The sequence below is a fragment of the Balaenoptera physalus genome, assembly GCF_965194825.1.
Source record: "Balaenoptera physalus genome assembly, chromosome: 16".
Lineage (NCBI taxonomy): Eukaryota > Metazoa > Chordata > Mammalia > Artiodactyla > Balaenopteridae > Balaenoptera > Balaenoptera physalus.
This window is the reverse complement of record NC_138898.1, coordinates 70,705,639-70,731,268: the sequence shown is the minus strand read 5'-3', so window position 1 is coordinate 70,731,268 and position 25,630 is coordinate 70,705,639. Positions and strand designations below refer to the sequence as shown.

At 42.4% G+C, this 25,630-nt stretch overlaps 2 protein-coding genes across 21 annotated transcripts in view; one reads left to right on the top strand and one right to left on the bottom strand.

Annotated features, from left to right (window-relative positions):
- The window catches only part of ANKS4B (ankyrin repeat and sterile alpha motif domain containing 4B), a 66,747-nt gene extending 61,546 nt beyond the window's left edge, over positions 1 to 5,201 (bottom strand). For 3 of the 7 annotated variants that reach the window (XR_014254990.1, XM_082431082.1, XM_082431085.1), the window contains exons 1-2: positions 5,042 to 5,200; positions 2,378 to 2,575 (exon numbers count right to left, since the gene is read on the bottom strand). Coding sequence is in view for 6 of the 7 variants with exons in the window: in XM_082431082.1 (XP_082287208.1) it covers positions 2,378 to 2,473 (96 nt within the window). In the remaining variant the exon portion in view is untranslated. Of the gene's footprint in view, positions 1 to 2,377; positions 2,576 to 4,094; positions 4,235 to 5,041 lie in introns of those variants that run through there. The other 4 variants (XM_082431077.1, XM_082431083.1, XM_082431084.1 and 1 more) reach the window with 2 other exon arrangements.
- DNAH3 (dynein axonemal heavy chain 3) overlaps positions 4,233 to 25,630 on the top strand; it is a 209,385-nt gene continuing 187,987 nt past the window's right edge. For 5 of the 14 annotated variants that reach the window (XM_082430916.1, XM_082430918.1, XM_082430914.1 and 2 more), the window contains exons 1-10: positions 4,237 to 4,509; positions 5,283 to 5,520; positions 9,424 to 9,807; positions 10,612 to 10,635; positions 13,937 to 14,041; positions 14,586 to 14,808; positions 17,951 to 18,023; positions 18,288 to 18,462; positions 20,291 to 20,480; positions 21,960 to 22,155. In XM_082430916.1, coding sequence (XP_082287042.1) covers positions 9,769 to 9,807; positions 10,612 to 10,635; positions 13,937 to 14,041; positions 14,586 to 14,808; positions 17,951 to 18,023; positions 18,288 to 18,462; positions 20,291 to 20,480; positions 21,960 to 22,155 — 1,025 coding nt within the window. In that variant the 5' untranslated portion in view covers positions 4,237 to 4,509; positions 5,283 to 5,520; positions 9,424 to 9,768. Of the gene's footprint in view, positions 4,510 to 5,282; positions 5,521 to 9,423; positions 9,808 to 10,611; positions 10,636 to 13,936; positions 14,042 to 14,585; positions 14,809 to 17,950; positions 18,024 to 18,287; positions 18,463 to 20,290; positions 20,481 to 21,959; positions 22,156 to 25,630 lie in introns of those variants that run through there. The other 9 variants (XR_014254974.1, XM_082430906.1, XM_082430907.1 and 6 more) reach the window with 7 other exon arrangements.

The following is a 25,630-nucleotide window of genomic DNA, read 5'->3' as shown; positions in this document are numbered from 1 at the left end:
ACAACAACAACAACAATAATGATAATACCACCACTGGATTTGTTAGTGATGGGTTTACAGGTGATTTCCTTTCCTTTACTGCCAATATTACTCTATTCAGTAAACACAATTAATATAATTAATTCAATTAATATAATTTAAAAATTTAAAAGAAACTACCTCAGGACTATCTGAAGAACATCAGGGCTTAGCCAACTGATGATCTGTCCCATCATTCTGGGAGTCAACTGCCCTGGAAGTTATCTAGTCTAAATCTATTCCAATGACCATGGCTGAGGATCTAAGGTGAAAAAATGAAGAAATGTCAAGAAGTCAGAGTTCACATGCTTTGAAATGCCTACCTTAGAAGGTGGACATGAATATTAACTAAGTTAAGATATGTCAAGTGCGTAGCACAGTGCTTTGCATATAATAAGTGCTCAACCAAGGTTAATTAATGTATAGTCAATCCCTATTATTTGCAGATTCCATATTTGTGAATTTGCCTACCCACTAAAATTGATCTGTAACCCCAGAATCAACACTTTGAGTTGCTTTCACGGACGTGCACAAGGCAGTGAAAAACATGAGCCACCTGACGCACATGTTCCCAGCTGAGGTCAAACTAGGTAACACTCTGCCTTCTTGTTTCAGCTCTCTATACAACTGTCCTTTCCATGGTTTATTTAGTGCCACCTTTTTCTGCATTTTTATGTTTTCTGTTGGTGATTTTGCCATTTAAAATGTGTAGCAGTACTGTCTAGTGTTCCTAAGTATAAGAAGGCTGTGACGTGCCTTATAGGGAAAATACCGTACGTGTATTAGATAAACTTCGTTCAGGCAAGAGTTATAGCTGCCTGTATAGTACAGGCTGTTGGTCTGGAGTTCAACGTTAATGAATCAATAATATCTACAGAATAAAGATGCCTTTAAACAAAAAGACACACAAAACAGGTTATGGTTTGATTGGTTGATGAAAATGTTGCCACCAGAAGTTTGCCAGAACCTAATCCTGTACTTCCCATTTGAGCAACTGTTCAGTACGTGCTAATTCAGTGTTTGAGGTGACTCAACAGAACAGAACTAACACAAATTATATAACGAGAATCAACTAAACATGCAGATGAGTATGAGGACCTTTCTCACAGAGCTAACTTTTAGTAACAAGAGTCTCAGCCTGCTGGCTAGAAAGCTGCTTGTCCAACCTAAAAATATCTTGCTAAATCCACAAAGAGTGCCAGAGGCATTTGGGGATGAGTTCAGAAAAGATCTCTATAGAGTATATTGCTCTAGACTGCAAAGGTCTGGCTCCTCAAATAGATCCTAGTGGTGTCCAATACAAAAAACAGATCACCAACCAGTTCACTTTGTTACATATACATATGTATTTTATGGGTATATTACATAGAAAAAAAGTCTAGAAGAACATATAGCAAAATGTTAATAATATTATCTCTGAGAGCTGTTATTTTTTCCCTGAAAAAATGCTGAAAGGCACACAGAAGAAAGCAATAAAGATAAAAGTTCAAGAAAGCAGAATATACTATCTCAAGTCCCATTGCCATTGAATGGCTACTGAGCACTTGTAAAATGGCTAGTTCAAATGGAAATGTGCTGTTAAGTGTAAAATACACACTGGATTTCAAAGACTTAGTACAAAAAAGAATGTAAAACATCTCAATAACTTTTTTCATTAATATTTTTTATAATGATTACATGTTGAAATATATTTTAGATAGGTTCAATAAAATACACTATTAAAATTAATTTCACCTGCTTCTTTTTACTTTTTAAGTGCGGCTACTAGATAATTTTAAATTATGTATGTGGCTTACGTCGTATTTCTATTGAACACTGGATTTCTAGTGGAACACTGGGCTCAAAGTAGACGTTAGCCTCTCATTTGCAGGATAACAGGTCAAAATTAACAGCAAAACAAAAAAAAGGATGGTATCTGTGGCACAGACTAAGAGTTGCCTCTATTTCCAGCTAAAGAATTGCATTTGCTACAAGGGATGATCATAAGACTAAATTTTGGTCTATGAGATGCAACTGGAAGCTTTGTGTGTGTATGACTTCCAGGAAGTCTCCTTAAATTGGAGGTGGTATGCAAGTCTTTCTCTCCCCACATCTCATTGCCTAGAATATGGATACAATGGCTGATACTCTAGCAGTCATCTTGGACAGTGAGTTTGAAGGTCACAACTCAGACATGACAAGGTGGTGCGTTAGAAAGATTCCTGACCTACCTCCAAATTTCTTCTACTTGAGAGAGAAATAACTTTCTATGGTGTTTAAGCTAGTATTATTTTGGGATCTTCCATTATATAACTTTCTATGGTGTTTAAGCTAGTATTATTTTGGGATCTTCCATTATATGCTCTGATTGGAAACTGACCTTTGAGTTACTCTGGACAGACGCTATCAGCAAAGACACCCTCCTCTGCAGCTCCTGCAAGTCCTTTGAAGTACTCGGGGGCTCTTCTTTCACCATCCTGAATCCCACTTCAGGTCTCTTTAGGGATTAATTCTACCAGTAAGCTCTTCAGTGCAGGGCACAGTCAAATCTCTCATGTCACCTTGTCTCTTGCTGTCACTGGAGGAAATGAAAAGTATCTTAAACCATTAGTGGTCTTCACCCAACTGACCCAACAAGAGATTCTACTATCCTCACACACTGATGGTGGGCATGCAGATGGAGGGTAACTTGGCAATATCTATCAAAATTTCAAATTGCACACACCTTGATCCAACAATTTATTTTCCAGGAACTTGAAGGAAATAATCAGTTATATCAAAACATAGCAAAAGGATGTGCAGCGTACCCTTGTTTCTAATACATAATAAATAGTAAAACAGTGGAAAGAAGCTGTCTACTAATAGGAAATAGGTTAAATAATGATAAATTCATACAATGGAGTATTGTACAGCCATTAAAATGATGTTGATATTTATTTAGTGAAATAAAAATATATCTATGATGTGAAAAAATTATAGAATACTATATATTGTTACATATTTTATGCATATATCCATAATATAAAATACATATATGTATTTATGTATTTTATGTATATATCCATAGTAAAATAAAAGATCTAGATGGACATATAACAAAATGTTAATGGTATTGTCTCTGAGAGCTTATGTTTATTTTTTTAGCCTGACAAAATTGTGAAAAGAATGTGGAAGAAAGTAAGGAAGCTGAATACACTATTTCAAGTCCTACTGCCTTTTTTTTTTGGCCAGAAAACCTTTCTCAAACAAGTGGCAGTGGCCAATACACTAAACAGGCTGGCTCCCAATTACATTGTGCCATAAATTATTCTCTATTTACTTGTAAGTCTCAGCTCCATAACAAGAGAGGCACCTGAGGGACAGACTTTGCCACAATTATACCCTGTGACTCAACAGCTTGGAATTTCCAGGACTGTCCCAATCTCACATAATTATTTATTTTTAATAAAAGCTTTTTGTTAAGTTAGATATCTATCTTTTAAACCCTTTATTTTCATATAAACAAATATATTGTTACATTTCCCAGAACAACACTGTAGGGCTGGACACAGATATCTTTTCCATTTCTCCCTTACAACTAATCTCCTGACCTATAGCACAAACGCCTAAAAGATTCTGTCACAGTGGACAAAATTAACTGAGAGATGCTCACATGTATTTACCGTACGGAACGTCCCCCATGCTAATTATGTGAGATGGGAAGAGGTATCTACTAATGTCTATAGGGTCTAGCACCAAATTAAAGCACATTTTAATCTCCCCAGCTAGAGATTCTCTGCTACAATCCCTTTTGTGAAACAGGAATCCCCTGAACAGGGCAGGACTAAACTCCCCATTCCCATACTGTCTCTGAAGCTACAGCTGGCAAAGATTTGAATTTGCGATGTTCCCAGCACTCAATTCCCCTCATCTCCAATCTGCAAGGGTCAGAAACAAGCCCAGCTCCCCTTACTGGTCTCCCAGGGCCTTGGAAACCCAAGCGCCACCCGGACCGGTTTGGGGAGTCCAATAGGGGCCAGCGTGGGTAAAATGCCAGCGGCCACATCCGTGGAATGCAAACACCGGGCCACCAATCCCCAGACCTCCTAGTCACTCACTCCTCGGAGGGGCCTCCCCAGGCACTGAGAAGTCTCGGGAGGAGGGAAGACGGCAACCCCTCAACCCGACGCAGCGCACAGTTCCCCGCCTTCTGCCTCCTCCGCGCCTTCCGGGCTGAGCCAGGAGACCACGAGCCAACCCGCCCTTCCCCTTCCACGCCCCCCCCCCACTTCCAAAAGCCCCCGGCTCTTCCACTACCGCCCCTCCCGGGACAAACGGAAACCCTGAGCATTCCAGCCGGGCGGGGGAGGGGTCGCATCTCCGGCTTGAAGCCGGGAACCACCGGGCGCCTCGGGCCTATCCAGACCTCCCCCTCCCCATCTGGTTCCACTCTCTCAGCCTTCCTAGAAGCGAGAGGGGACCGGCGGCCAGTTTCTTGGAATCCAAGGAGAGGGGAAAAGGGGGCTGGTGCAGGTACAGAGGGGGCTCTGCGCCCGAGGGGGCACCGAGGCTGAGAAATGGGAGCTCGGGGGCGGGGAGTCGAGCACACCGTCGTTAATTTGGGGAGGAGAATCCCACCTGTGGTACCTGGAATTCCCCTCTCCGCAGTGAGGGGGGAGGGGCCCTCCGTAGAGAAGAGGAACCCGGGAGGGAGGAGGGCACCCATTTTCATTAATCCTAAAGAGGGAGTTTGGAGACTTCCCAACCAGGTTTCCCAAGAAGGGGAAGGGTCCGGGGTGGGATGGGAATGGCAACCCTTTTATCAAATGTAGTAGTAGGTGTAGGGGTGTGTGTGTGTGTGTGTGTGTGTGTATGGGGGTCTCGCAGGGGCTCTGAGGGATGAGACTCCCCTTATTACCAAACGTCGGGCTGAAGGCTTCGGGCGTGGGACACCGACTAACCTCTCAACCGACCCCCCCCCCCGCCCTCCAACAAAATTTGTCCCGCTCGGCGAGGAGGGGGTCCAGGCAGCCGGGTCCCCTGAGCCCAAGCTGCCAGCTCTCACCTGGTCCCGGCGGCCGCGCTGCAGGCCCAGCTGAGTGTGCGGGCAGCTGGAGGAGACACGCCCAAGCGGCGGCTCTGGAGCCGGAGGCTGCGGCCTCACTCCACCCCCGCCAGCGGTCTTCCTCCGCCGCGCGGCCCCGCGCCGTCCCTCCCCGTGCCTCGCCTCCCCTCCCCTCCCCTGCCCTCCCCTTCGCTTGGCTCTCCCCGCCTGCAGCTCTCTCAAAGGACGCTGTCTCCCTCAGCTTTGTGGAGCCTGCCGGACGAGCCACGAGTGAGGAGCACGTGAGGAAACCGAGCCTCAGAGAGAGTTGCCCTTCCTACACTCTCGGCTTGGAGCGAGGGCGCCCAGGCCATCTCTGAGACAGGTAGACTGGCAGCTGAGAACGGGTTTTCCCAGGGTCTCAGGGCTTCCCCTGCCTAAATATCCTGAACCAGCTCTTCTGGAAGCATCTGTGGAGCTCAGGACAGACAAGTGATGAGGTACGACCTTGACTGGAAGGTTTTAACCATGACTTCTCAAACGCAGATATCCTGAGCCAGTGAGATCCCTAAAGATCGGTTCGATTAGTATCCCCATTTTATAAGTGAAAAAGTCTAATCGCAAATCCTTCAGTTTCAAGTCAGAGCCGGAACACATGTTCCTTGGCCTGAAATCCAGCCCATACAGCAGGGTTTCTCAAGGGGCAGCGCTATTGACATTTTGGGCGGGAAAATTCCGTGTTGAGCGGGCTGTCCTGTGTATTGTAGGATGTTTAGCAGTATCCCTGGCCTCCAACCGCTAGACGCCAGCAGTCCTTTCCTTCCCTGCAGACAACCAAAAATGTCCCCAAACATTGGCAGATGTCGCCTGGGGGGGGGCACAGTTGTCTAGGTTGAGAACAACTGCCATAGAACATACTCGTAAAGACCGTGAACTGAGGTCCAACAGTCCTGGACTCTGATCCCAGGTCAAGACTCTTACTGTGTGGATGTGTTAACCTCGCTGAGCTTCAGCTTTATCTATAAAATGGAGAGAGGGATAGACTTGAGAATTGGCCTGCTGCTGCACAGTTCTCATGCCCTTTCCATCCAGGGACCTTTGTTGATCTATCTCTCCTCTGTGACTTGTGTCCATAGCCACCTGAAAAATAACTCTTTAGGAAAGAGAAAAGCAATCACAGGGTTGTAGTGAGGACTGGTGCAATAATGGCTGTAAAGAACTTAGCACCTATCGGGAACATAGGAGGAGCTCAAAAATATTTAACGTATTGTGCTTTGTTTTTTTCTGTGTCTTATCATGGTTACTTGGTTTATTTTTTTTGTTTATTTTTATATTGCGGTACAGTTAACATATAACATTATATTAGCTTCAGCTGTACAACGTAATGATTTGATGTTTGTGTATATTGCAGAATAATCACCACAATAAGCCTAGTTAACATCTGTCACCATACACAGTGACAGAATTTTTTTTCTTGTGACGAGAACTTTTAAGATTTGCTCTCTTAGCAACTTCCAAATATGCGATACAGTTTTATTTTGACGTCTTTCACTGATTTTGCCCACCCACCAATGATGTATTACTTCTACCAACTAATATTTCTAGAAATAATCAGGCTGGTGGATAGAGAAATAAGCTTGGGGATAATAATAATAAGCTAAGGGATCCTGCTCTAACTCCACAAGAGCCAAGAAGGGGGCAGCTAATGGTGAAGATAGGAGGACATGGACGGAAAAGTGTCCCTAAATTTTTACGTTTCAGGCAATCCTGTCCGGTTTCATGCCTTTTGTTCAGCTGCAGTGTGATGGGTGCCCCATCCAGGAAAGGGTTGGTTATTGTTTGGGTTTCGAGGGGTTTTTTTCTCTAGGACAAAACTGCAACCCTCCTTCCCTGGTGGGTGTTGCTTTGGGAAGCTGAATTGAGGCCTTCACTGGAAATTTTGTTCAAGGGTGCCATCTAGGGGAACCTCTGTGAATCTTCTAGTTCCTTCCACTTGAATTTTTGTAGGGCCAGCCAGATTTTGCTTTTCCTTGTGTGTTGGCTGCCTTCTCTACCACACTATATATTACCCAACGGTGGGAATCTTAGCATCTCTCAGTAGCACAAGGACTTGGCTCTTGCTGACCATTGGATGGGTCAATAAAATAAGTCCCTGGATAAGCAACTGTTTCAAGCCTCAGAAAAGATCTGCCAGAAACACTGGGCTCTGAATTAGAAATGTGTGAAAATTTCCAGCAACAGATTGAGACTCTAAGCTGTTAACACCACAGAGATGGGGATAACCTAGAACCTAGCTGACCTCTTCTCCCCATATTGCCAGATTTAGCAAATAAAAATACAGGACAACCAGTTCAATTTGAATTTCAGGTGAGCAACAGATAACTTTTTAGTATAAGTATGTCTGGGCATCCTGTGTTTTATCTGGCAACCCTATGTACTTGAAGTTGATTAAGGGATTTGAGGCCTGCATCCTCACTTGGAAATTGCTGAACAGAAGATTAAGTCAGCAAGCAATTCTGGTGCCAGTGAGGTGGCCTGGGGCAGAGGGGAGATGATGGAATTTTCATTCTCTTTGGCAGATATTTTATTTATTTTCTATCTTTCTTCAGACTACATGTAGGCTTTTGGTTAAAGCCATGGAGCAGATTCCATAATCAGGTCAAGTTCTAACTTTGCTGCTGACCTAGCTGAGTGACTATGGGCAAATTACTTAACCTCCCTGTTTCTCAGTTTCCTCAGTCATAAAACTTGGGATAGTTGTATTCATCTTCTCCATTGTTGAGCAGATTTGGAAAGATGATGCTCATTAAGTGCTTACCACAGTGCCAGCAGCTAATACACATCAGTAAATGAACGCTGTATTTATTGCTTTGACGTTTTTGGACACAGGTAGACTTAAAGCACAAAATTTCAAAGGGAGGTGTGTCTCCTACTCACCCACAAGGTCATGGGGCTCATGGACACCCTACCAGGCCCCTTCTAAAGTTCTTTACTTTGTTGGGTTACAGTTGCTGGTTTTTTTGTGGGACATGGGGTTTCATATCCTATTATAGGAGGCCTGGTAATAACCCCATTTCCGTCTAAAGTCTCAAACCCTGTCACTGCCTCATTTATTCCAAACACTATTTGAAACTGTATATATACCTTATGGTAGAGAGTGCAAATGTAAGGAATGAGGAGCCTCAAGGTTATTTTGAAGGTATGGAAAGCCAAACTTTGAGGGAAAAGTAAGAAAAAGGAGAAATGGAAGTACTTGGTACTATGTAATGCTCATCATAAGATCTCAGAAATGTTTGTTTTATGGGCAGGTACTTTATGGAAAGAACACTGGACTCTGGAGTCATAAGGACAGGGTTCAAATTGTATCAGCACTACTTACAAGTCCTGGCAATTTAGGAAAATTATGTTTCTTTCTCAGTTTTGGTTTCGTCAATCATAAAATGTCAACATCATGGAGTTTGGGGAAAAATTGAACGACAAAACATACATATATATATATAGAAGCCTGTCTCCCAAAAAGAGCTCAATAAGTCTAACTTGATTTTGAGAGAATTTTGAAAGTGACCACTTAACGTGTGCTTTGAATGTCTGGGCAGCAGCTAATTGTATCTTGTGTGTGTGAGCGTACGTGTGCATGTGTTCCTGTGTTTATCATGAGAATGATGTTAGCCACACTTATAGAGTGCCTACTGTGTTGAGTGACCAAGCTGTCTCAGTTTGCCCAGGACTGAGGGAGTTCTCAGGGTGCAGGACTTGCAGTATTAAAACCCAGAAAGTCCCAGGAAACTGGGACAAGTTGGTCATCCTTCTACTATGTGCAGGTTGCTTTACAGGTATTATCTCATTAAACTCTCAAGCCCACCTATGAGGTAGGTTGTCACATTGTTGGCATTTTACATTGTAAAGGACACTTGGAGAGATAAAGCAGTTTGCTCAAGCCACATAGCTAATTAAATGGGAAGGGCAGAATCTGAACCCAGACCTTTCTGACTCTAGGGCTCAAGAAGTTAACCACCACTCTGTGTACATTTAGGCCCCTCCAAAGGCACAACCTCTTGTCGCCATTCACCTCCTGGATCATTACTAAACACCTTGCCACCTTCCCTCCTGTCACCGAAACTTCCTGCTGGACAGCTGGCCTACAGCAAAGGGAGAGATCTGGACACGGAGCTGAGTCAAGACCAGTCTTGTATCTGGGCACAACAGAGGCCCCTCCTTCCTAGCAACAGACACTGAAGCCTTGTGACTGGCCCCAGGACCTGGGTACAAGCTCCTCCAGTGTTAAAAATAACCCGAGAGGAGGAGAGAGAAGAGTTCAGGCTGCCAGGGGGATTGTTTGGGGGGGTGCTTCCTCCCTCTTCTCTGTGTTAGTATGTAACTCTGCTTCAGTTTTTCCTCTACAGTGAACTCGGTGTATTCCTGGAAAAGTTCCAAGGGAGGTGCTGCTCAGTGGAAGGGAAGAGCGGCCATCACAGGAAGCCGCAGCACAGAGCCCAGCAGAGCCCCAAGGCTGCTTCTTCATTCTCTAGCTTCCCTTTCTTTCCTCTTCTGCCTGGAAACTCCTCAGGGGGCTGAAGTCCATGACCTCGGAGAGGCAACCCTGTGAACAGAGCTTTCAGAACATCTGGAAAGTTCCATAATCTGTGTCATCCCCATTACGCTATAAGGAATTTCAGAGCCACTGATAGTAGAGGAAGAAACTGAGAGCTCTTTGTTCCTTTTTTTGTGTTTTTATAGGTCCAATTAGAATGGACAACATGAGTGACATGGATTGCTCATCTCAGAAGGTAGGTATGAATTTTAAGGTGTATTTCTTTTTTCATACCTGTAGTATTTTCAACATGTAGGGAAATTGGGAGTGGGTGGGAAGGGGATGTTTCAGTCATAAACCAATTGCCATGTTAGATCTCCTTGACCAGGCGTATATGTTAATCACATAATGTCCTTGAATTATGCTTTGTTCTGAATTAGGCTTTTGGACATCTTCAAGTTTTGCTGAGAAAATTTCAGGAATAGACACCTTTCTTTCCCTTCCTTTTCAAGGCCATTAGACCATATGTTCCATCCAACAGTTCCCAGCACTGGAGGTACATAAGAATATACTGGGGAATATCTTGAAAATATAGAGACTTGGCCTCACTCCCAAAGATTCTGATCTCAAAGGTCTGGAGTGGAGCCCTGCAGTCTGTATTTTTAGCTAAGACTCTAGTGACTCTGCTGTTGCAGGTCCTTAAGTGAGCATTTGGAAACTGCTTCTGTGAAGGACTTGCAAACATCACATGTAGTCAGAAATAAGCACCTGAAAGTAACAGTTCTACCCAATCTAGGTGCCAGAATCTTGGTGGAGAAGCCAAGATCCAGTAAGTTGCCATACGTTGAAGTGTATGGAGCATTTTACACTCCAGAGGAGCATTTTAAATCAAAACTTTGTAAAATTAAAGTGGATTTGTTGATAATTACTGAGCCCACCCCCTGAAATGGAAATGCTCTGCAATTTACCAGAGAGAACACTTACGCATTAATATTTTTAACAAACCTTTTTGGGTAGCCAGGTAGTTCTTAAAAAAATCTCCATCTCTTTCACCTTGAAGGTGCCACAGAGGATTCTTAACCAGGTGGGTTCAAGAAAACTCTCTTTGTTTTACGAATTGATTTCTAGATCTGCTAATCTTGTATGTGTCCCATGTGTCCCTGTCCCATGAACTGAGCTGTTTTCTGCTATCATGGTTTAATGGCTCTGTGTGTTTAAGTCTTCGTCTGTGCCCATGAACTAGCTTAAAGTTTAATTTGTTCTTCAGCGGTTCTGCTTCTCTCCATTGTGCTCTGCAAAATGCTCAATGTTAATTTGCTTTCTTTTTCTTATATAAATTTATTTATTTTATTTTATTTATTCATTTTTGGCTGCGTTGGGTCTCCGTTGCTGCGTGCGGGCTTTGTCTAATTGCAGTGAGCGGGGGCTACTCTTCGTTTAGGTGCGTGTGGTTCTCATTGTGGTGGCTTCTCTTGTTGCAGAGCGTGGGCTCTAGGCACACGGCCTTCGGTAGTTGTGGCTTGCAGGCTCTAGAGCGCAGGCTCAGTAGTTGCGGCACGCGGGCTGAGTTGCTCCGCAGCATGTGGGATCTTCCCGGACCAGGGCTCGAACCCATGTCCCCTGCATTGGCAGGCGGATTCTTAACCACTGTGCCACCAGCAAAGTGCCTAGTTTGCTTTCTTGCAAAATGTTGTTTTCTTTCTTTATCATCCCAAGAATGGCTTTTCTCTTTATATGATGACTCAGCTGCCTCTGTGTCTATCTCTTGGATGACCATCTCTCAGTATGGAGGGACTTACATATAATTCAGTCTGGCTCAAACCCAAAAAGGAATCTATGGGCTCAAGTAATTGAGAAGTCCAAATTGGATCCTGGGGTCCAGTTGATGTAATTGGGAGTCTGTCTTTGTCTTTCTGGTGCTTTGCTTTCTTTTATGTTGGCTTTAATCTAAGGAAGACTTTTTTCACATAAGGCAAAGATGGCTGTTGAGAGTACCTCTTTCTCAATAGCACTATCAAAAGTGTCAGGAATGATTGTGATTAGCCCAGCTTGGGTTACACACCTATCCCTGAACCAATCACAGTGTCTAGGAGGAGAGGGTATTCTGCTGACCAGACCTGTATCACATGCTCTACCCTGGACACGGGCTGGAAACTGTACAGCATGGACAGAAATTGGAGTAGAGCCAGTTATGTCCACTAGGGCTCTATTCTGCCTGTTTTGCTGGGAAGAGTAACTTCCCAGTATATGTCAGGGCTGAAATCAGGTTTACCCCAACCATAAGCAGAAGCATGAACGCTAAGCCACCTCCTGAATAATGTTAATATTCTCCTCAACTGCAAAAGAGTCTCCTCAACTGTAACTTACTCAAGATGTCTGAAATCTGTGGTGTTTGCTTGTTGTTCTTTTAATGAATATTTTTATTTGAAACAGATTTAAAAGCTAGGCCAAGGGAAAGATTTCCACTGACCACAAAACCTTCTTGCTTGCAAAGACAAAATGCAGACAGCCCTAACTTATCAATCAGTATATGTCAGTATATGTCCCAGTCACATCTGGGATCCTGAAGGAAACCATGAATGACTTCATTTCCCTGAAAATACTGCTGCCAAAATCTACCTTGGATGGTATAGTACCCATTTTGGATGACCAGGTGCCTTTCAAGTTGATGCTGAGTTTTTTCATTTTGTTTACCTCATCAGTGCAGATCTGATATTAATTTCAGTAGTGAAAGAGAAGGCTCTTGGAGATGATTCATCGATTCTTAGATCCTTGAAATTGAGGTCAAGAGCAGAGAGACAGGCACAGTGCTAAGCTGAAAGCAACAGGGTCATCTTGTTTAAGGTGGAGCCTGAGCATCCCCATGTTTAATAAAGTTCTGTTAGTGGGTCTGAAATTTTTGAAAACCACTGAATTAGGCCATTAGATCAGTGAACCTATTGTTTTTAAAACTCCCAGGCTCAGTATGCGTTTTTGTTCAAGAGTTTGCATGTTTTTGTTTAATTTTAAGATCAACACATTCCCAAAGTAATTTGCCATATAAGTGATACTTGCCACTTCCAGTGTGTCGGGATGCTGAGTGATGTGTATTTAAAAGCACCTCTGGGGACTTCCCTGGCGTTCCAGTGGTTAAGACTTCGCCTTCCAATACAGGGGGTGCGGGTTCAAATCCCTGGTCGAGGGGCTAAGATCTCACATGCCTCATGGCCAAAAAACCAAAACATAAAACAGAAGCAATATTGTAACAAATTCAATAAAGACTTTAAAAATGGTCCACATCAAAAAAAAAAAAAATCTTTAAAAATATCTTAAAAAAAATGAAAGCACCTCTGTGTGGCTAGTATGTGTTACCTATCCTCTGTGAGCCTTAGTTTCAGCTAGAACATGGGTATAAAAATTCTCATAAGTGCCTGGTGCATAATATTTAGAATGATGGCAGATGTTATTGTTGTTAATGTTATTATTTTATGAGGTTGAGTCATCAGTGAGGGATTGGTTGGGGCATGGGATGGCTAATATCTGATTCATATACCCCCTGCCTCTCTACCTTCTGCCAATTACCCTGCATGACTTAATTTGCTGACCCAAATAAATCAAATCTGTCCAATAATGTCTCATCTTACACAGTCATTGCCTAAGGTGAAAAATCACAAAGAGCCAAAATTGTACTTGCAGATCCATTAAACCATCTTTAAAGTGCTGTATAGCAACACCTCTCAGTAAGTCCAGCCCAGAAGTTTTCCTCCATCACAGCCCCAGATGAAGTAGTTGTCTTGCTTATAGTGGCTGGGTGTAAGACAGAAACACACACAGCATTTCTCAACACTGAAATCACCTTCAGCTCTGAGGTGAAAAGGCACTGGGAACTGAGAGTGGCCATGGGAGCCACAGGTTCACCTCTATCTGAGGCTCACTCTCAAGTATACACTCACTGAATGGCATGGTGGACCTACATGCCCACACTCTTTAAATGATACTTTTTCTTCTCACAGGAAGGACAGAGTTACTTATGCCACTGCATGAGCAAATTTCTATTTGGAATTTTGCCAATGTGAAATGCAAGAGTCAATGTTTTAAAGTCAACCCCTTTAATTACAACCCAGGGTAGGGTACCTGGAGGTGCCCTCAGATTTGGGCTCTTCCCAGGGGAAAAAAAAAATATGTGAATTTGCTCACTGAAGTGTAGCCAAGGAGGAGATGCTAGAGGAGAGACATTAACAATTAAGAAATGAAACCTACACAGTGGATAGGGGTGAGAAGGGTGCTGTATGGCAGAACTTTGTGCCTAAAACCTTTCCTGAGGACCTTTTTACTCCTTATCAACCTCAGAAGCTTGGAAATCTTTCCTAATTCCTGAAGAGTGGCTTTGTGTCTGTTTCCCACAGGTCCACAAAAGTGACTCGATACATCACATGAGCCACTCCCAGATGCGGCCAGAGTTGCCTCCTCTGCCTGCTTCTGCTAACGAGGAACCATCTGAACTCTATCAGGTATGTTCACCTGGCTGCTACTCTCCTGCTGGTACTAGTTTGGGGGCAAACAGTCAGACTTGACAAGTGGCATTAGAGGCCTTGGTCATTTTTGCCACTGGAAGAGGCTACAGCACCGTGGGAGAAAGAGCTATGCAGTAACACAAAGGTGAGTTAGAATCTGGCCTTCTCACTTACCTGCTGCATTATTTAAACTCTCTGAACTTCTCCATATTCAGCTGTAAAATGAGAACAGTTATTTCTACCTTATAGCCACGTCCATAGCAATAAAGACAGTAGATGTAAATTATCTGATCACAAATTTACTGAATATTGAAAGCAAGCTGTTATCCTTGTCATCAGAAGTCATGCTCACAATGGTCAGAGAAGTACATTTGGTGTCCATTCCGAAAGTATTTGCACTCAGTGTGCAGAAGGTAGAGCCACCATGTAAGGCATGTGGGATGCCATGAGTCTCAGTGTGAGTGGAGCCTGGCCCTAAGGAGCCCAGGCCCCCTGAGTGATGTCCCCCATCATGTGTCACTCTGCATTTCTTCCCTTGTAGACAGTCATGTCGCACAGCTTTTACCCACCCTTGATGCAACGCACATCATGGACCCTGGCTGCACCCTTCAAAGAGCAGCTCCACCACTGTGGACCCAGCGACTCCATTGCCAACAACTACTCCTTGATGGCCCAGGACCTGAAACTGAAGGACCTACTGAGGGTCTACCAGCCCGTCACCATCAATGTCCCCAGGGAGAAGATTGTTCAGGGGCTGCCATTAGGTATTTCTGGCTCTGTGCCATACCCACTCAGAATAGGGCTTTTTTTTTTAAATCCTCCTCCAGAGCTGGAGAAGCCCATGTGGTTTTTTTTTTTTTTTTTTTTTAAAGATTTATTGATTGATTGATTGCTATGTTGGGTCTTCGTTTCTGTGCTAGGGCTTTGTCTAGTTGCGGCAAGCAGGGGCCACTCTTCATCGCGGTGCGCGGGCCTCACACTATCATGGCCTCTCTTGTTGTGGAGCACAGGCTCCAGATGCGCAGGCTCAGTAGTTGTGGCTCACGGGCCTAGTTGCTCCGTGGCATGTGGGATCTTCCCAGACCAGGGCTCAAACTTGTGTCCCCTGCATTAGCAGGCAGATTCTCAACCACTGCGCCACCAGGGAAGCCCCAGAATAGGGCTTTGGAGTGAGATTTCTAATCCTGGGTTTTAGTCCTGGCTCCACCTTTTGCTGCAGCTAACTTTGGGTAACCTCATGGAGCCTCAGTCTCCTCGTCTCTGAAATGGGAATGATTGTAATGGCTAGCATGACATTTACCATACACCAAGCACTGCTCCATGTGCTTCTTGTTGATTGCTGCATAACAAATTACCCCCAAACTTAATAGTTTAAAACAACTACCATTTGTTATCTTACAGTTTCTGTCAGGAATCTGGGCATGGCTTAACTGGCTCAGAATCTCTCACAAGTGTACAATCAAGGTGTCAGCCAGGGCCACAGTCATTGAAAGGCAACTAGGGAAGGATCCTCTTCCAATCTCACTCACATCCTCCACTGCCTGTTGGCCATAAACATCAGTTTCTTACCATGTGGGCCTATCCATAGTGCAGTTCACAATATGACTTCTGGCTTCCCTTAGAGGGAACGAGGGAGAGAGCAAGAGAGAGAAGAGAGCCAGCAAGATAGAAACCACCATCTTTTTGGAACTTAATTTTGGAAGTGACATCCTATCACTTTTGCCATTTTCTCTTTGTTAGAAGTGAGTTGCTAGGTCCCGCCCACACTTAAGAGGATTACACAAGGGCATGATTCCAAGAAGTGAGGATCCTTGGGGACCGTCTTGGAAGCTGCTTACCACAATACTTTATATGTATTAATTTGTTTAGTCCCACTGGGTACACCTATATCTGCTTAAGGATATCCTTTAGTAGTTTTTGTTAGAGATGTGTTGGAGACTTTCAATCTGCCTGCTGTCTCAAACTCATTATCATGTTTTTCTTTATCCTCTCTGCTGTGTCTCGGTGAATTCCTCAAATATATCTTCCAGCTCACTAATTTGCTCTTCAACTGTGTTCAGTCTTGAGTTTAACGTGTCTAATGAATGGTTTTTGTTTTAATGACAGTATCTTTTTATTTTCAGATTTCCTAATTGGTTCTATTTATGAGTACCACCCTTGCCAATTTATTATTCTATTCTCATGGACATAGCCCTTCCAATATCAATCACTTGGAGGATCTTAAACATATATTTTAGAGAATTATTAGTATTGCTGTATTATTTCCATTTTGTAAATATGTCCCTCAATTGTTGAGTTTATTTGCTATCTTTCTTAGTATTGGTTTTTCTCATGTGTTATGGGATTTTAGTTTGCAGACTTATATTGAGAGTTTTTCCCTTTCTTGCTACATGCATTCCCCATTGGTTGAAGTATAATTCACATACAATAAAACGCACAGATCTAAAGTGTTCCATTCAATAAGTTTTGACAATTGTTTACACCATATAGCCACCACCCAAATAAGATATAGTGTATTTCCATCACTAGAGAAAGTTCCCTTGTGCTCCTTTCCCATCAGTTCCTTCCTCTCCCCAGCACCATCCTGCCCCAGGGTAACCACTTTCTGATTTCTGTCACCGTAGGTTAGTTTTGGTTGTTCTCACATATAAATGTACTCAAACAGTGAACTCTTTTGATATACCTTTTAAAATCTTGCCTTTTTCCCTTTATGCCTTCATCTGGCATCTTGGACCCCAAATTAGTACCAGATCTTATATTGGTGGCTTAGGACTCCCATCCTAAGGTGATGTTTGGGGATTGTAGATCTGGTCCCTGAGGCAATGTTAGGCTTGGCCTAGATATTACCAGCCTTTCTTTGCTATCTGTGGCCACCATGTGAATTGAGGATAACAAGTGCTTTATCTGCATGACAGTGTTGCTGTCTTTTCCGTGGGTAGGGCAGCCCTGGCTTCATGCTGTGAGCCTACCTGCAGTCCCCACAATCATGGTGTGTTTTGGGTTCTATTATTCCCCCAGGTATCAAACACCTAACTACTTTTGCCTGCTTCTGGCTCCAGAAGCCAAGTTTAAGACTTTTAGTTCACAATGTGTTTATTTTTAGTCCACCCAGAAGAGCATCTTTTCGAACAATGCACTGTCTTTTTAATTTTAAAGAATATTTTTTCTGTTATTGTTATATTTGGAGTAGGTTGAGGAAATTAAAGTATGAACTCAAAATACATCTTAAGCAAGAGTCTTCAATCCTCTGGTTCCCTCAAAATGTCAATTTCATATTAGTATGTCTTTAACATGTCTCTATGACATCTTAGTTTCCTTAGGCTAGAATTTTAAGCAAGTATCCAGTTAAAGTTTAATAGTAGAGTTTTATATTATTTGTTGAATTTATTTATCACAAATGATATTTATTGCAATGCCTTCTATTTGTTACAAATGACCTCGGTTTTTCTATTTGCAATAATTATATTTATTGCAAATGATACTGGTTTTTCTACTTGTGGTAATCATATAATATTTACTTTAAAATAAATATATTAGGTTTAAAAGTCTGAATCTATTAAAAGAAAAATATTAAGCAGTAATACACCTGATGTTTAGAAAATAGAGCGTATAGGATTGGGGAGTGAATTGAGCAATTATTAATACTTGTCCAATGTATGGGATAACAGAAGGTATGCTCATCCCCATTTCACAGTTGGGGAAGCTGAGGCTTGGAGTGATGGTCACTTCCTCAGGGTCACACAGGTAATTAGTGGTACAGGGCCCACATCACCTGCGTCATCCCACCACACCAAGTCCACCCCCCTTAGTGTTCTCCTGAACTACCCTGAGACTTGCATCCCTGTGGACAGAGGACCGCCCAAGGCCACTGCCCATCACTGATGTCTTTCTTCTCTACTGTTCTAGCAAATAAAAGCTCATCAGAGCCTAACAAGAAGAAAATGAAGTTCTCCCCCAAAGACAAAGAGGATCTCACTGGGTAAGGTGTCCCTATGGGCACAGGGGATTGCAGAACACTGGGCTGAACCGAAGAAGGCTGTGGTCTCTTGAAAGCCATGCTCTGCTTCTTGACTTTAAAACATTCCTGGATACCTAGTTACTCATGTTTTTTTCCCAACAATCCTCTTAATCCAATTTTTTGAGGCTCTAAATAAAAATAAATTAGCCAATTAAGCAAAACCAATGCTAACAAACCTATGAGGTGTTCCATGGAACCAAGGACTGAGCTGTGTCTACTTTTCAGGACGAGGTTGGCCTGCAACACCTCAACCTCCTTACCTATGAGGACGGAGGTGGTGACATCTTTGACTCTCCCAGGAAGCAGACCAATGAGTCCAGAAGAACAGATTGATGTGATGTTACAGCAGGAGATGGAAATAGAAAGTCAAGAAACCAAACCAACTGAATCAGACTTGGAGGTACATTCTTATTGCCTCATTTCTCTCAGTTTGCTAAGTATTACTCTTGGCATCTCAGTGATTCTAAACTGGAGAAAAACAGCAGAGTCACCTAAGGAATGTTTTAAAAATACTGAAGTCCAGACCCCATGACAGACTACTGAATGAAGGTGTGCGTGCCTGAATTCTCTGCTCTAGTAAGTCTTAGAAATCGGTGCCTTTGGGTTCTCTTAGAATGTAGGTTGCAGAATGGTGACCCATAGGCTGGGGTTGCCAGATTTTGAAAAACAAAAATAAAACAAAAACAAGACACCAGTTAAATTTGAATTTCAGATAAACGATGAATAATTTTCTAGTATAAGTATATCCCAGTGCATCCTGTATTTTATCCGGCAACCCTACCATAAGCTGAATTTGGCCTATAGATGTGTTTTGAAAATAAAGGAAATCTCACATAAGCTAGATTTCTAACCTCTCTTGAAAAAATTAAAATATTTGAAGCTGAACAGTAGCCACTTCCTTTAGATGAGAAATACATTCTCTGGTTTGTCAGTCTCCACAATTCCTTATTATTTTCTTATGTATAGCCAACTTTCAGTTATTAACAGTACCTGCTTGGTCCCAGGTAGACTTTTGAGCTTCCAACCCCTATCTTAAAGGAACAAATAGCTTGCGAATTTATAGTGTATAGTAAAATGATCAATAATAAAAACCCATAGTGACTGAGCATGTGCTATTAGCAAAATTCCATGCTAAACCCTCTAGATGCTTGACCCCATTCAAGACCTGGGGACTAAGATTATGCCTATTGTCCAGTTGTGGAAATTGGGGTGGGGACTGACTAAGTAACTTGCTCAAGGTTATATGGTCAGAAAGAGGCAAAACTAGAACTTAGACCAGGTCTGGCTGATACTGACATCTCTGTGCTTTTAGGAGCTACACAGCATTTCTCAAACGTGCCTGAAAATAAGAATCACCAAGAATCACCGGGGGTGCTTGTTAACAAATCCCAAATGCCCTAGCAGGGGGCCTATGGATCTGCATTTCAACAGGAGCCTCTCTCCTCACCCCAGGCAGTTCTTATAATGAGGGAAGTTTGGAAGTTTGTCCTGTATTAAGGTTGAAGAGATGTAAGCTCAGCCTCTTCTGACCACAGACAATTGGCACTGAAGGTCAAATCTGGTTTCAAACCCTTCCCTCTACTTTGTGCTTCTTATCCATCTGAAATTATTCATTTCCAGAGCCACTCAGCCATCTAGCAGCTTAGAGGCAAGCCCTAAATAAACCAAACTTCCTAACATCACCAGGTCCCACTGGGCATTTTTGTTCAGTTCCTGTGTTTGTGTGGCTTTTCTAAACTCAAAAGTCCCATGGTTGGATTAGAAGAACTAACCCCCCAGTCTCACTGAGACCTGGGGGTTTTCCCCCAGGGACAGCTACAAGCCACAGGATCCAGTGCTTCCTTTGTATAGGAGCAGTGTTGTTGAGGAGGGTATTTGAGTCCACTGGAGGAGCTTGTCATTCCTCTTCTTAAAGCTCACCAGATAATGCCACCTCCATCCCTGGCCTCAGTCCTCCTTCCACTGTTCCTATGTGCATGGCATTTGACAAGTCCTTCCTTATACCACGCTGAGATATCTCTGGCTTTGTTTGACTCCTCCAGAGTCATGGGGAATACTCGCCAACGATTTATTGCAATGAGTGTGAAGTCACAGGCCCAGGAGCAAGTGAAGGATGGAGATAGGTGCTGTATGAACAGGGTCCCTTGGTGGCTGACGGGTGTGGGCAAGTGGGCACAGTTAGCCAATTGATTATGATCATTTTCTTGTTGGTGGTTTGCTTATGGAAGAGATACTATTACTATTTGACCAATGGAGTCCAAAAACACATGATTGCCCCTGAGGAGGGTGAAGTGATGGTTCGGATTTCAAAGCTGATTTCTAACACACTGCTGACAAGTCCCTTCCTGGAACCCCTGATGACTGTCCTTGTGGAGGAGAAGGAAAATGACTATTACAGTAGCCTCATGAAAAGCATTGGTAAGGCTGGGCATAAATGGGACAGGGGTTCCTATGTGGAGGGCACCTTCTTTCCTCTCACTGTCAGTCCTTCACCCTGGTTACTCTGAAAATGCCAAAAACATCGTTTAACTTTTCATTCAAATGCTCCCCGCCACCATCACTCATGTCCACACCAGTACTTACCACACGTTAATGTGCATCTACGTAACCTAAAGATCTTGTTAAAGTGCAGATTCTGATTCAGTAGAGTTTGGGAGAGGCCCAAGATTCTGCACTTCTAACAAGCTCCCAGGTGATGCAGGTGCTACTCAGGTGCTACTTACTGTAAGTAGCAACACTAAGAAGTAGGGGCCTACTCACATTTAAAATCTAGTTCAAGACCTGCCTCTTCCCTCAAGTATTTTGATCTCTGCAACCCTCAGTGATGAATCCATCCTCTGCATTCATAGCACTTCTTGTTTCTACCTTCAACTCATCCCACTTTGGAACTTCTCCCATGTCACTGTTTCTCTACGGTTATTTAACACTGGCATTGTCTTTCTTATGGGTCTCAGCTCTCTTATCAGACATTAGCGGATGTATCATCAATCCTCCCTCCCCTTCATATTTAGCCCCATGTCTTGTCTTGCACACAGTAGGTCATTGGGAAATGTTTGATGACGGTGAATAACGTGAGAAACACATCAAAGGGGAGAGGTGATCATATTAGTTCCCCACCTTCCCATTTTATCTGTAACACAGCTATACTTACCAAGTTGTCTAGTTATTTTTAATTTCTTAATTAACCTTCTAATGGTGTCAGTGTAATGGCTCCTTGTCTGCTATAGGCTAGAACCAAACTTATAAGGATAAACATGTAAAGCCCTTCAAATTTCAGCCTCAACCTACTTCTCCAGTCTTATCACCTTGAACTCTACCACTTGTACCTGTTATTTCTGCCACAGAATGACTCACAGCACCTTGAGTATATTATACAAAGGTCATGGAACTGCACTTCTTATCCTTCAAACAAAATGCTACTCATTCTTTATGACCCAGCTTACATGGTACTTCCTCTGTGAGGCTTTTTCCAATCCTTAGCACGTGAAATATTTGGCCTCTAAATTTCCATTCATAGGTATCTGGTGTCATCCATTGTGTTTATTTTTTATGTAACTATTTTGGTGTGAGAAATCAGTTAATGAGTAATGAGGTATCAGCAAATACTAATTCACTGATATGCATGGTGCTAGATATCCTAACAGGACTCAACTCCAGATTCTAAGTACTCCAGACTGTAAAGTTATATTCCTGTTTCCCTGAAATATCTCACATACCAACAGAGTGGAACCTACCCAATTTAGTTATACCCAGGGGGTTACCACTGACCTTGTAAATGAGGGAGCATTTCCAAGTGTAAATGGACAGAGGCACATTTACCTTTAAAGTGTTGAAGCGAAGAGCACAGAGTGTTCAAGGTCCCTGCTTAATAACAAGTGTTTGCCCTGTTGGTTATAGTTGATTACATCCTCATGGATCCAATGGAGAGGAAAAGACTCTTCATCGAGAGCATCCCCCGAGCATTTCCTCAAAGAGTGATCCGGGCCCCTGTGCCCTGGCACAGTGCCTACAGGAGTGCCAAGAAGTGGAACGAGGACCATCTGCACACGGTGAACCCCATGATGCTCAGCCTGAAACAGCTGTGGTTTACAGAGTGAGAAGTGCTTCCTGTCCCTTTTCTTCCCTTTCTTTATTGCTTCCGCACATAAGAGATCATCTTGCATGGGAGTAGCCTTGCCCTTGAAGTAAAATGACAAACATCCTAGACCCAAACTGTGTATGAACAGCAAGTGACAACTCTCCATGCAGGGCTAAGTGGCCCTCCTTTGTGCCTTCACAGCACCCAGTTCCTGTCTGTAGGCACTGGAGCATACTGGTTAAGAGCACTCACATGGAGCCAGCCTGCTCAGGTCCACCTCTAACTGTGCTGCTTCATAAGTAACATCCTTATCTCTAAATTTGGGATAATAAGACTTCCTACTTCATAGGGTTGGTAGGAGGGATAAATAATTTAATACATGCAAAGTACTTAGAATAGTGCCTGATATAAGTATCCAGTAGGTGTTAATTAGACCTCCATTATGAAATGTATCACACTGAATTATAATTGTATGTTTACGACTTTGACTCTCTCTAGCCTGTGAAATATATGGGGGCTTGAGTCTTTTTGTTTTTTTCCTTTCCAAATTCTTTTTTTTAATTTATTTTATTGAAGTATAGTTGATCTACAATGTTGTGTTAATTTCTACTGTATGGCAAAGCAATTCGGTCATACATGTATATATTCTTTTTCATATTCTTTTCCATTATGGTTTATTACAGGTTGTCTAACATAGTTCCCTGTGCTATATAGGAGGACGTTGTTGTTCATCCATTCTATATATAATAGTTTGCATCCACTAACCCCAAACTCCCACTCTGTCCCTCTCCCACTCTCCCTCCCCGTTAGCAACCACAAGTCTGTTCTCTATGTCTGTGAGTCTGTTTCTGTTTCATAGATAAGTTCATTTGTGTCATATTTTAGATTCTACATATAAGTGATATCATATGATATTTGTCTTTCTCTGTCTGACTTACTTCACTTAGTATGATAATCTCTAGTTCCATCCATGTTGCTGCAAAAGGCATTATTTCATTCTTTTTTATGGCTGAGTAATATTCCATTGTGTGTGTGTGTGTGTGTGTGTGTGTGTGTGTGTGTGTGTGTGTGTGTACCACATCTTCTTTACCCATTCATCTGTCGATGGACATTTACCTTGTTTCCATATCTTGGCTATTGTAAATAGTGCTGCTGTGAACATAGGGGTGCATATACCTTTTCAAATTATAGTTTTGTCTGGATACATGCCCAGGAGTGGGATTGCTAGATCATATGGCAACTCTGTTTTTAGTTTTTTGAGGTTATTCCTTTATGTAACTCAGGGCCAGCACAGGGTTGGCAAACAGTAGTCTCAGTTATATTCATCAGTGACTACATTTGCCACAGGTATTGGTAGAAGTCCAGAGGAGGCAGGAGTCACTTTTTTTTCTCTTTCATTTTTCTAAATTGTTATTCACATACTTTAAAATTCACCCTTTTGAAGTGTACAATGCAGTAATTTTGAGTACACTCACAGATTTGTGCAACTTTCCTGAAAATATTGGGAATATTTTCATTATCCCTAAAAGAAACCCTGTACCAATTAGCAGTCACCCTCTCTTCTCCCTTCCACTCAGCCCCTGGCAATATTAATCTGCTTTCTGTCTTCATGGATTTGCCTATTTTGGATATTTCATATAAGTGGAATCATACAGTATGTGGTCTTTCATGTCTGGCTGCTTTCACTTAGCATCATGTTTTCAAGATTCATCCATATTGAAGCATGTATCAGTACTTCATTCCTTTCTATGGCTGAATAATATTCCATTTTATGGCTATACCACATTTTGTTTATCCATTCATCAGTTGCACTGGGAAGAAAGACTGATTTTTTTTATGAACCCCTCAAGAAGGGGTGTGAATCCTGGTGGGAGAATGAGGCCACCAGAGTTCACCAAAGGCAGGCTAATGAAATGATGAGCTGCCACCATCTGGGTTTTTTATTAGAAAAATTAGAGGCCGATATGTTTACATAATTTTGATTGGGTGAACTTCATCAGTAACTCAAATATTTTGTTTGGGGAGGATCTATAGCTGTGAATGTGTTTAGTCTTTGGAGAGCCTTGTTACTTGGATAACTTACTTGTTTTTCACATTCTTGGTTTTACCTATATTTTAGAAAGGAATTGCAGGTGGGGTCAACCTAGGACAGAGCCCACCAATGATAAGAAATAAGCACATTCCCTCTTTGAACTGAATTCAGTTTTCTAAGGCATTGGAGGTGCTAGTAAGGACATTGGGGGAAAAAAGTAATTTTTTAATGAGGCAGAAGTATATAATAATAATTTATAGAAGAGTAATAATTTATAGAGTGGGCTCTGAAACTAGACAGCCTAGGTTCTGGTTCTTGCTCTGTCCCTGATGAACTGTGTGGTTTGGGGAAGTTAATCTTTCTGGACCCCTGTTTCTTTATACGCAAAATGAGAATTATAACAATACTTCCCTCATGGGGTTGTTGGGTGAAGTGCTTAGAACAGTGCTTGGCATACAGTAGTTGTTCAATAAATGAAGATACTGCTTTAACTACAAGCATGTTTATGGCCTCAAAAAATAAATTAACCTAGAAATTAACAAGAAAGTCAGTCACAGGGCTGGTAAAATTGCCAGAAGTTCAGTACCAAGAGGATGTACACGTGAATTTAATTTGATCATATAGTGAAGATGACAAATTATTGAACATATAGTTTCTACTATAAGAAGAATTCTTATCACTTGCTTTTCATGGTTCCCTGAAGAAGATTATATAGGCAACAGATGCACAAAAGTGAACCAAAATCATTTAGGTTTTTGTCAGCTGAACCAAAAAATCATCAAGGAGAAAGATTTGTTAAGGAAATGCTACAGAAAAATCTTCTTATATGACCTGCAGTATTTAGCTTTAAACATTTTAAGAGGTCACCTAGTGATCAGTGAAGGGTGAGGGGTTTAGGGGCCAGAATGAGGGTCATGATCTGAAGAAAAAGTAGATTTTTCTGGCCAATGTGGGAAGTTTGTTAGGATTGAACTAAAGATGAGTAACATAGTTATCAGGTTGTGACCAGGGCCATGCTAGAGTTGGTTATCAAAGTGTGTGGAGAGTGAGGTCCTCGAATTTTGTTCTCCCCTAGCAGTGCTTTGTGACTGGCCAGGCAAGATGAAGACTAAGTTCACCACCTCCACCAAAAAGGAACAGAAATGTAGACTGCGGGATTTTAGAAGGATGAGGGAAAGTGCCTAATGGGTCATTACAGTGGATGATGAAAATGAGAAGCGAGAACTGAGGCAAGCTAAGAAAGTGAGCAAAGATCTAGTTTGGGAAGTTGTAGGCACTGATGATTTAAAAGACTGATTAATAAATGAATGAATAGGTGTCAGGAAGAGAAATGGTGGCCCTGTAAGCTAAAAAAGGCCTTGGGGAGTGTGGTAAAGGGCAGAACCTTCATTAATCTGAGAGAAATAGGAGAAGGTTAGATTATCATCAGAGAGGGCAGGAAGAGATTCACGTGTTCAT